The sequence below is a fragment of the Dasypus novemcinctus genome, chromosome X (genome assembly GCF_030445035.2).
Source record: "Dasypus novemcinctus isolate mDasNov1 chromosome X, mDasNov1.1.hap2, whole genome shotgun sequence".
NCBI lineage: Eukaryota > Metazoa > Chordata > Mammalia > Cingulata > Dasypodidae > Dasypus > Dasypus novemcinctus.
The window spans coordinates 186,629,613-186,641,607 of record NC_080704.1 but is presented as its reverse complement, the minus strand read 5'-3'; the positions used below and the strand labels follow the sequence as shown (position 1 = coordinate 186,641,607).

The following is an 11,995-nucleotide window of genomic DNA, read 5'->3' as shown; positions in this document are numbered from 1 at the left end:
ACCTAAGAACCCACTCTCAATTTGTTTCTTCCCATTCCCTCCACTTGGTTCTACCAGTTTAGAGGTCTTGGTTCCCACGGGAGTAGTACTTCCACCAGGGTCACAACATTGGTTCCATCAAATGGCGACCACTGGGGCTACTGAGCTGGCTTGAGCAATTGATGCTGCTTATCAGGAGGAAATAGGATTGCTGTTAAATAATGGGGGCCACGAGGGCTAGTTCTTCAATCCAGGGGCTCCTCTGAGGGACTTCCTAATACTGCTATGTCCAGGGGAACCACCATAAGCAGGGGCACTCATCAGGTAAAGAATTCTGACCAGTTGAGGTCCTGGTTGAGTGGAAAGGAAAGGTAGTGGAAAAAAGAAGTTTTAAATATTAGTTATTATCTCGTGACCAGTTACAGACATGAGGATTATAGTAGCTATGTGTGTGTATGTGTGTGTGTGTGTTAATTTTTCCTATCTTCCTTTTCTCTGTATTTTGCAAACATGAAATAAGGGTTGATAGAGGTTAACTTTATAGTTTGTTTCCTTAGGCTACAGGGTATTGAGGTGGCATGTTGCCTGAAAACTGGAAGAAGAATAAATATCCCCTAGAGATAGCCCACAATGACTGATGGAACTTTTGGTCTCCTGTTTTAGGCAGAGGATGAGTGCTTTTTAGTTTGTGGAAGGGACAGTAGCATTACTTTGGTGAGAACAAGTTGTTGCTGTGGTAAATTTATTTTGTGCACAAAGATGCGTTATGGATATTGAGTAGCTAAGGGGGTGTTCTGTGCTGGATATATGGTTTCCTTCAACTCCCATTTCCCTGTCCTTTTGTTTGGAGAGGTGGGAAAGCTAAAAAAATAATGTGGTTACCTTATTCCCTTGAATGTAAATTTCTGGATGTGAGTTAGGTTTGCCCAATTTGTGGCAGCAATAGTTTCCTAACCTCCAGTGTGCAGATTTGGCAGTATGACCTCGAAGGCAAAAATCTAATGATAGCCCCTGGCTCCTGCTGCTCCAGCACTTCCAATGATTTTGTAAGCACCTGCCTCCCTAAATTCAATTCCTTTGTGATTGAAACACGTAGAGTATTTTGTTCCCTCCATTGACCCCAGTGGTTATAGAATAACCAATGAAAACTGCCATACAAAACAGTTTTCGCTCCCTGAAAATTTAGGTTGCGTGGAAAGTCTTGTAAGTCACAGAAGGCATGTGGCATTTATTTTATTCCAAGTGTTTTAATACTGGTTGTGAGAGGCATCACAGCAAGATTATGGAGCAGGCTAGATGTCACTAAACAACATATTGATGGTGCTAGCATCACGGGAGCTGACTTGAAATGTGGTATGGTGCTTTTCAGTTTATAATGGATATTCATGAAGAACAAGAGTGGGCTCTTGAGACAGCCCTGCCTGCTTTCTCACAATTTTCTAGTTGTGTGGCTTTGGACAAGGGAAGTTATCATTTTGTTTTTCATTTACTCACCTGAGCTAAGAAGGCCCATTTGATAAAGTGTTTGTGGGGATCCAATGAGGTACAGTTGGTGGGTTATTGTAAATCAGGCTTAGTTCCACCTTTTGAAGCCTTAGCCTTAGAGCCTGCCTACAGTCCTTCCGAGTTTTAATCTTTTGGTTTTGGCTGATTTGGGTGCATTCGGTATTTGCACAGTTTTACCAGCAGAGCCTATCACTGAGAACAATGATGCTGGAGGTGGGGTGGGTGGGGGGCACATTAAAAAAATCAAAGAAACAAACACAAAACCTATTCGTCGGAAAACAATGCGGTGGAACCGAGAAGTCGAAGGGAAGTCTGCTGGCATTCCTTCCTGAACCACACGCGTCGCCAGGGCAGGTGGCCGGTTCGGGCTGCCCTGATCTCCGCCCCTCGCCTTGGGGGCGGCAGGCGCCAGGTAAACCTTCGCGTCTGGGCTCCCCTTGGGCGGCGGGCCCCTTCCTGGCGTCCTCTCACCGAGTCGTCACCACCCACGATTTGGTCGCGGGATCCGCACGACACCCGGGAACTGGGAGGGGGGCTGCTGGGGGGCTGGCCCGGCGCGGGGGGCGGCGCGCTTGGCCCGGCCGGGGCGGGCTTCGGCGGGGCGGGCGCGGCGCGGCGCGGCAGGTGAGCGCGGCGGGGGCGGGGGCGGGGCGGGGGCGCCGGCGGGGGTCGCGCGGGCCGCGCTGGGGCGGTGCTGGGGGGCGGGCGGGCGGCGCTGGGCCCGCCCTGCCCGCGAGCCGGGGCCGACTTCCTTCTGGCGCGGGCGCGCGGGCGGCCCAGCTGGAGGAAGCGGCGGCGGCGGCCACGATGAGCGCGGGCGACGCGGTGTGCACCGGCTGGCTGGTCAAGTCCCCCCCCGAGAGGAAGCTGCAGCGCTACGTGAGTGGGGGCGCCCCGGCGCCCGCGGCGCGGCTCGGGGGGCCGCCGGGCGCGGGCGGGCCGCGGCGGGGCGAGCGCTCCAGCTCGAAAGCGACCTGGCCCGTCGGGCGGGGGCGCTGCGGGCCCGGCGGCGGCGGGCGGGGGCCGGCAGCCCGCGGACCGTCGCCGCCCGACGGGAGGAAGGCGGCGCGGGGCCGGGACCGCGCCGGAGCAGCGGCCGTCGTCTGGGGCGGGGAGCGGCCCGAGGTGCCATCTCCCGGCGGGGCCGGGCGGAGGGACGCGGGAAGGGGCCCGCCGCGACCGCGAGCTCCGCTCTAGAGTGTGGCTGTTGCCGGACGCTCCCAACCGCGGGCAGCTACGGCAAGTAAGGCGCCGGTCGCAGGGGCTCTTCTCGGCTTTTTCTGCATCCTGAGCCGACGTGCTTCCCAGGGAACAGGAGGAACCCTTGACTTTGGCTAGTACGAGATAAGGGAGACTTGGAAGAGCACATCTTCCTGCAAATTCCGTGGCCGTTTGTTCAGTGTTCGCCCGCCCGCCCCAACCGCTCACCACCTCCCTCCGACCGGTGGGAATAAGATTTAAGAGAACGCTCGGCTCACAGCCCCGATGGCTGTTGGGTGTTCTTCGGCCCTTTGGAAGAACCACTTGGGTCTCCTGGGAGTTGCATATAAATAGATATTAGGATTTCTGGCTTTCTGTTTACATGTTTGCTTGTTTGGGGCTGGGGATAGCTCGATTGAGCCGTCTTTGTCTTATCTCCTAACTTCTCGGCGAGCGCGGAGGAAGGTGGTAAGAACAAATCCGCCCAGGGCTGTTCACGCCACAAGTGGTTCGGCTCCTTGTCCAGAGCACGTTCTCAAACTGATGTTCCCTTTTCTGCCAAATTTTACCAGGGTTTTTGCTCCCGCGTTTATGAGGCATATATGGCGAGGAAGTTGAGGAAGTAGGATTATAAAGAAGGCTTTAACAAGGTAGCAATATTCCACAGTGAGCTACAGAACCTTTCCCGAACAAAGGGTCCCTCAGGACTTTTCCCCCTTGATCCCATCCAGGCTACAGTGTCTGCCTCTTAGGATGCTTTGGAGAGTTTTTAGCTGTTTGCTGAACAGCACTTCAGAGAAATATTTCAATTTTCTACTTACCATGTAGATATTGGAGATCTGTAAATACAGCAGTTTCTCTAATTAACTACCGGTCTGTCCCTGCCTCGTTCTTTCGGAGTCCATGAGTCCATAAACAGAGCACAGTGCATCATCCAGCTAGTTTCCGAACAATGAAGCTGCTTTGAAGACCCATTGATACTGAAAGGAGGCAAGAGAGAAAAGTCTGCTTCCCATAGTCTGATTGGGCAAGTAAGGGTTTTTGTCAGAGAGTGGTACTTGCAAAGTAGCCTGGAGGTGTTTTTTGGTTACCCTTTTGGATGTGAGACATTTTAAAGCTCCTTTAGATATTTTCATACTAGCATTCATTTTCCAGGAAATGATTCAGAAAGATGATGGACCTGGAAGGCAAAGTTTGTGGAAGACTTTTCCCCAGTCTTGTTTTGTATCTTGTCCTGAACAGAGTGGCTTAAAAAGTTTCTTACTGTTTCATCAACTTTGGGAAGGCATGGGTGTGTATACTTACCATATGTGGCTTGTTCTTTTTGGGTATACTGGAGGTGTGGCAAGTGTGGACTTTGCACAGCTTCCGGGTGCATAGGGGGTGTGATGGTGGGGTGGCAATGGAGGAGGCCTGGCACCCTCCTTTTAACAACCACTGGATAGCAGGCGATCAACTAGAGCAGACACAAGACACAAGAATACCTAGATGTGATTTTATGGATGCTTCAAGACATAAACCTTGACCTTTTAGGCTATGGCTGAGAACTTTTTTCTGATCACGGTCATAGTCTTTTAGAGCTAACTTTCTTTTTGGTTGAAATGCATCCATGGAACACGTCTCAAAAAGATGTCAGTTTGTGCTTATCTCTAAGTACTGCAGGAATCTATTGCCAGTAGATGGCGATCATGTGCCAGTTTAACAGGCGCACAACCAGAGCTATTAATAACAACCGCCTTTAATTTAGCTTGGGTCAGTAGTTATTCCTTCCTCCTGTTAATAGGGGTGAACTAGGCCCTGCGATATGGGCCTGGAATACAGAGAAAAAAACAAGCAAAACTTGATATCTGTCCTTAAGAAGTTAATATTCTAATATTTATAACGCAGTAACATAACAAAACTAGTTAGTGAAACAATCAGAGCGACAATTCAATTCTTTGGACTGCCAGGCCTACAAACTGCTCTCTCGTAAATATTTTGAATTATAAATGGATGCTCAGGCTGATTTTAGGTAAATCCAAGGCAAGTTTATGCTTCATCCAGTTGGATCTATGAGCCAGGGTAATCAGAAAGTTAATTTTTATCATTGATCTTTAAAGGATAGGTGACTACTTTTTTCTTTTTTTTTTTTTGTTTAGCGACTAATACAGGAACATAGTCTCTCTCATAAGAATTTCAAATAGTAAAGGAAAAAGTAGAATAAAAAGTGAAAGACCTCCTTTTAGGTTTCCCTCGCTCTTTCCTTTCTGTGCAATCATCCCTATTCCACACTGTTCCCCAGGGCTAACAAATGTTAGCAGTTTGATGAGCACCGTTCTAGAAAATATTCTAGAAAATACATACTGTCTTTTTGCACAAACAGGATCCTACAAAGCAAATTTTCCTGCAGTTCGCGCTTTTTTTTTCATAGCAATCCTGGACATCTTTCCAGGTTGGTACATATAGATATACTTATAGATGTGGCTCGAAGTAAAAGCGCTGGCCTCCCATATCCGAGGTCCTGGGTTCAATCCCTGGTCCCGGTATCTCAAAAAAAAAAAAATGTTAATTTTGTTTCAAGTCTAAGAACTCTTTGCCTAGCCTTAGATCTTAAAGATTTTCTCCTACTTTTTTTTCTAGAAGGTTTATAGTTTAAATTTTACATTTAGATCTATGATCCATTTTGAGTCAGTTTTTTACAAAAGGTGTGAAGTTTATGTTGTGGCTCATTTTCTTGCATACAAATGTCAAGTGTTCCAATACCTGTTATTGAACAGACCATCTTTACTCCATTGAATTGCCTTGTTAAAAAATCAGTTGACTGTGTATATATACATATATATATACACAAAGTCTATTTCTGGATTTTCTAGTCTGTTTCATTGGCTTATTTCTTTATGCCAATACTGTGCTGTTCTTTGTTTGTTCGTTTGTTTTTTGAGGTACAGGGCCAGGGAATTAACCCAGAATCTAAGTGGGAAGCTCACTCTCAACCACCGAGCCACATCAGCTCCTCTGAGCTGTAAGTCTCAATTAACAGCAGAATCTCAGAGAAAAGCTTTTTCATTTGTTTGCTTGTTTTGTTTTTGTTTCTAGGAATCACTGGGGACCAAACCTGGGACCAAACCCAGGACCTCCCATGTGGGAAGCAGGCACTCAACTGCTTGAGGCACATCTGCTCCCAATACCATGCTGTTTTGATGACTGTAGCATTATAAGAATTCTTGAAATTAGATGTTTTCAGCCCTCCAATTTTTTTTCTCGTTTTCAGAGTTGTTTTGCTTATGCTAGGTCCTTTGTTTTTCTAAATCAATTTTAGAATTAGTTTATCAATTGATTTTTGTATATTTTTGTGTATTGGCCTTGTATTCTACAGCCTTGTTAAACTAACTTATTGGTTCCAATAGCCTTATTTGTAGTTAGAACTTCCAGTACTAACAATTATGCATAGAAATAATGAGATGTTGCTTTTTTCCTTATCACAAGGAGGAAAGGATCCAGTTTTTCACCTTTAAGCATGTTAGCTGTAGGCTTTTTGTAGGTGCCTTTTATAAAGGTGAGAAAGTTCCCTTGTATTGTTAGCTTGTTGAGACTTTTTATTGTGAATAGATACTGGATTTTGTTAAATGCTTTCCTGAATCCGTTAAAATTATGGGTTTTTTTTTCTTTGTCTGTCTGTTGCTGTGGTGAATTATATGGATTGATTTTCAAATGTTGAGCCAGCCTTGAACTCCTAAGATAAACTTCACTTGGTTGTAATGTATTAATCTTTTTATAAATTCTGGATTTTATTTGCTAATGGTTTGTTGAGGATATTTGGTTTTTTGTTTTTTTTTTGGGTTTAGCAATGACTTTTTTTTCTTTTTAATTGATTTTGTAAAAATATTACATTAAAAAAACAATATGAGGTCCCATTCAACCCCACCACCCCCACCCCACCACTCCCCCCCAGCAACACTCACTCCCATCATCATGATACATCCATTGCATTTGGTAAGTACCTCTCTGGGCATCTCTGCACCTCATGGTCAGTGGTCCACATCATGGCCCATACTCTCCCACATTCCATCCAATGGGCCCTGGGAGGATTTACAATGTCCGGTGATTGCCCCTGAAGCACTGGTGATCCAGGGCAACTCCAAGTCCCAAAGGTGCCTCCACATCTCATCTCTTCCTGCCATTCCCCATACCCATCAGCCACCATGTCCACTTTTCCCACTCCAATGCCACCTTTTCTCTGTGGACCTTGGATTGGTTGTGTCCGTTGCACCTCTATGTCAAGAGGAGGCTCAGATTCCACATGGATACTGGATGCAATCCTCCTGCTTTCAGTTGTAGGCACTCTAGGCTCCATGGTGTGGTGGTTGTCCTTCTTCAACTCCATCTTAGCTCAGTGAGGTGAGTCCAATAAATCAGATTGTAGGAGCTGAAGTCTGTTGAGGTGTTGAGGATATTTGTTTCTCTGTTCATGAGGAATATTAGCCTATAGTGTTCTTTTTTTTGTACTATCTTTGTCTGATTTTCATACTAACATAATGCTGACCTCAAAATGAATTGGAAAGTGTTCCCTCCTCTTCTAATTTTTGAAAGATATTGTATAGAATTGGTACCCTTCGTCCTTAAATGTTTGCTAGAATTCATCATTGAATCCATCTGGGCCTGGACATTTCTTTGTGGGGAGGTTTTTAATGACATTCAATTTCTTTAATAGATATAGGGCTATTCTAGAGTTTTATCAGGTTTATTGATGATAGTTTCTAAGAACCAGCCTTCGGTTTCATTGATCTTCTCTGTTTTTCTGGCTTTGATTTCATTGATTTTACCTCGTCTTTATTATTTCCTTCCTTTTGATACTTTGGGTTTAATTTTATCTCTTCTTTATCTGGATTCTTAAGGTAGAAGCTTAAATTACTGATTTTAGAACTTTTATTTTCTAACATATAAGCATATAATGCTGTACACTTTCCTGTAAACACTGTTTTAGGTGCATCCCCATGAAATTTGATATGCTGTGTTTTGATTTTCATTCATTTCACAATATTACTTAATTTTCCATAAGATTTCATCTTTGGCCCAAAGGTTGTTTAGAAATTCTTTATTTTCCAAACATTGGGGAATTTTCCAGATGTCTTTTTAAAAAAAATTTTTAGGAGGTACCAGGGATTGAACCTGGTACCTTATACATGGAAAGTAGGTGCTCAACCACTGAGCCTCACCCTCTCGCCTTCAGATATCTTTATGCTATTAATTTCTAGTTAATTTCCATTATGAACTAAGAATATACTCTTTAAAATTTAAGTTTATTCTGTGGCCCAGAATATACTTTCTCTTGGTGAATGTTACATGTGCACTTGAAAAAAAAAAGTGTATTCTTCTCTTGTTGGGTGACGTGTTCTACAAATATTGATCAGGTCAGGTTGGTTGATAGTGATGTTCAAACAGTTCTCTATCCTTACCGATCTTCTGTTTACTTTTACTATCAATTACTGAGTGAGGAGTATAGAAGTTTCCATCTTTAATTGTGGATTTGTCCATTTCTTTCAGTTTTCTTTGTTTTACTTCATGTATATTGTTCCTCTTTTTTTCGTTGTACTCATTAAAGATTTTATGTTTTCTTGGAGAATGTAACTCTCTTTCATTATTTAATGCTTCTCTTAAATAAATCTTTAAAAAAAAAGTCAGAAAACTGTAAATGTTGGAGAGGATGTGGAGAGATAGGAAAGCGTATTCACTGTTGGCGAGAATGTAGAATGGTGCAGCCACTGTGGAGAACTGTTTGGCAGTCCCTAAAGAAGTTGAATATAGACTTGCCATGGGACCTGGCAAACCATTACTAGGTATATACCCAGAAGAACTGAGAGCAGACACAAACAGACATCTGCACACCGATATTCATAGTGGCATTATTCACGATTGCCAAAAGCTGGAAACAAACCAGTTGTCCATTAACTGAAGAATGGATAAACAAATTGGGTATATACACACAATGGAATATTAGGCAGTTGTAAGAAGAAATGAAGTCATGAAGCATATGACAACATGGATGAACCTGGAGGACATGATGTTGAGTGAAACAAGCCCAACACAAAAGGACAAATGCTGTATGATTGCACTATTATAAATTATATTGTGTAATCTCATGGAGTTAATAATTAGAATATAGATCACCAGAAAATAGGAGAGTAGAGAATGAAAAGCTGATGGTTAATCTGTGCATAACTGGTAAAAAAGGTTGTTTGTAAATCTTTGGAAGTGAATAGAAATGGTTTAAGCATATCATGGTGTTTGTAACTAGCAGTGCAATTGTATGGGTATGACAGTGGTTGAAAGGGAAAGTCTAAGGTCATGTATATTACTAGAAGGAAAGCTAAAAACTGTAAGATGTGACTCTTTAAGGTAGTAAAACCACATGTAAAACACAAATATTAGTGATATTGCATGTATGACTTTTTACAGAATATAAATATAAATATATTAGAGAGAAAGAAAAAGAATAGCAGCTGTGTACAGCAGGGGAAGCATAGAGAGATTGAGAGGTGATGAGTTTTGTTTATTATTATTATTGGTATAATAAAAGTGCTCTAAGAATGACTGAACTGATGAATGCACAAATATGTGATGACACTGAATACTATTGATTGTATACTTTGGATGGATTTATGCTTTATTAATATCTATCAATAAAATTGATTTATTAAGAAAATTTTTATTAGTTGCCCTAGAGTTGTACAATGTACATTATTAATTAGAATCTTCATTTAAATACTGTGCTACTTCATACTTAATGTAAGGACCTTACAACAGTATATTCCCAATTCCTTCCATACATTCTTTATCCTATTGTTGGCATAAATTTTATTTTTACACATTCTATGACACATGATATATTGCTACTAATTTTGCTTTAGACAATTAGTTATTTTTTTAGCTCAATTAAAAATACAGAAAAAAGAAAAAAAAAACAAGTTTATTTTTTATTTATTCTGTTTCTAACACTCTTCATTTCTTTGTGCTGTCTGGTATCATATTCCTTCTGCTGGAAGAACTTCCTTTAACGTTCCATGAAGTTAAGGTCTGCTGAAAGTGAATTCTCTCAGATTTTGTTGGTCTGAGAATGTCTATTTCTCCCTCAGGTTTAAAAAATATTTTCACCGGGCATAAGATTCTATCTAGATTGATTTCCTCCCCCTTTCAGCACCGTAAAGATGCTACCCCATTGTCTTCTGGCTCCAGATTCCTCTAGCAATATTTGTGCTTTAGGGTAGAAGTTGGTTACCAAAAGTTTTATATGTCTGCTCGACCTTCTTTAGCTTTAGGTCTTCCTTTTGTATTGATCCTCAGAGAGTGTATGTTTCTTGTAGCTCTACCGGTAGTAGAGTTCACGGTTAGTTTTACTTGATGTTTGTTAGCCTGATGAGCAATGGATGGGATTTGTGGGCAAAAAGCCTGCAAGAAGGTGTGAACCTGTCCATATCTATAAGACCTCAAGGGCATCATCACATTTTCCCAGTAGACCACATTCAGTCTTCCCTAATTCATCAACTATTCCAGCTGAATTCTTATTGGCATTTGATGGCCTATGACACAGTTAAGCAAGTCCTGCAGCCTCAGCTCATTTAAGGTTTTTATATTTGCTTGGTAAGTTGACTCCTTTATTTATTATGAAATGATCTCAGTAGTCTTTGCATTGAAATCTACATTGTCTGATATTAATATAGTCACTCCAGCTTTTTAAAATTAGTGCTAGTATGTATATATGTTTTCATTATTTTACTTTTAGCTTATTTGTCTTTCATTTAAAGAGGGTTTCTTGTAGGTAGCTATAATTAGAATTGCTGTTTTATCATTTTTGATAATCTTTACTTTTAATTGGGGTGTTTAGACCATTTACATTTAATGCGATTTTTCCCCTCTATTTTTAAAGAAGCTTTAGATTACATAAATGTTACATAGAATATATAGGGGATTTCCATATACCCCAACCCTTCCCCTCTACACTTTCTCCCATTAACGGCAAATTTCATTAGTGTGGTACATTTGTTACAATTGATGAACATATATCGAAGCATGTCTATAGTTTACATTATGGTTTATACTTTCACCATACAGTTTTATAGGTTTTGACAATATGTATAATGGCCTGTATCTGTCATTGCAATATCATGCAGAACAATTCTAATGTCCCAAAAATGCCCCATGTTCCACTATTTTCCCTCTCCCTCCCCTCGGAACCACTGTCTTTATATATCAATGTTACAAAGTTCTTCCATTACTAGAGTAATAATAAGTTTACTTTAGTCCATATTTGCATTCCCCTTATATTTGTTCATTCCTCAATCTTGAGGATTTGGAATGGTGATGCCCATTCTGCTTCCCATTGAGAGGGGTCTGGATGGAACTGTTTTGCCTGCAGTTGTAGGTACTCTCTGTTTTTTTGGAATGGGTGTTGGTCCATCATCATCCTTTTGTTAGTTGTCCTGGTGAGTCAGATAAACTGGAGAGTAAGTGTTGGCTGCAACTCTGCTGAGATTCAGGACTTAACCGGCATATGAACAGAAAAAGTCTCTGGAACTAATGTGATTATTAATATCATTGTTTTTTAAAACTACTGTCTTGCTATTTGTCTCATTTGTTGTTTAATTTTTCCTCTTTTCTGACCTGTTTTGGATTAGTTGAGGTTTTTAAATTATTCTATTCTATCTCCTTTGTTATCTAATCCTCTTGGTTTTTATTTATTTGTTTGTTTGTTTTGTAGTGCTTACTACCTCAAAGTAGTCTACCTTAAACCATTTCACATATAATATAAGAAATTTGCAAGAGTATAATTCCATTTACCCTCCCCCAGACTTGCATGTTGTCATACATTTAACTTCTATATGTTATAAACCCCACACTGCATTATTTTTTTGCTTTTAACAGTTTATTTTCTTTTTAAAAGATTTAACAATAAGAAAGATGTATTTTATTTTTACACACATATTTTTCATTTCCAATGCCCTTCATTTCTTTGTGTACATCATATTCTTTTTGGAACATTTTCCTTCTGTGTAGGTCTGCTGGTGAATTCTTTCTATGTCTGACAAAAATCTTTATTTCACCTCCATTTTAAAATATCTTTGCTGGGTAAAGAATTTTTGGTTCACTTTTTTTTCCTTTGAGTGTTTTAAACATATTGCTTCTATATTATCTGGCATGCATTGCTCCTTTGTTCCTTTACCCATCATGTATCTTTTTTTCTGTAGCTGCTGTTTTCACTGTTTTTAAGTCATTTGATTATGATGTGCCTTTATGTCGTTTTCTTCATGTTTCTTGTACCTGGGATTCATTGAAT

At 41.3% G+C, this 11,995-nt stretch overlaps 1 protein-coding gene across 5 annotated transcripts in view; it reads left to right on the top strand.

Moving 5' to 3' along the window:
- Positions 1 to 1,705: 1,705 nt before the first annotated feature.
- Positions 1,706 to 11,995, top strand: part of GAB3 (GRB2 associated binding protein 3) — a 117,946-nt gene continuing 107,656 nt past the window's right edge. For 4 of the 5 annotated variants that reach the window (XM_058292385.2, XM_058292384.2, XM_058292387.2 and 1 more), the window contains exon 1: positions 2,167 to 2,364. In XM_058292385.2, coding sequence (XP_058148368.1) covers positions 2,293 to 2,364 — 72 coding nt within the window. In that variant the 5' untranslated portion in view covers positions 2,167 to 2,292. Of the gene's footprint in view, positions 1,898 to 2,166; positions 2,365 to 11,995 lie in introns of those variants that run through there. The other variant, XM_071213237.1, reaches the window with a different exon arrangement.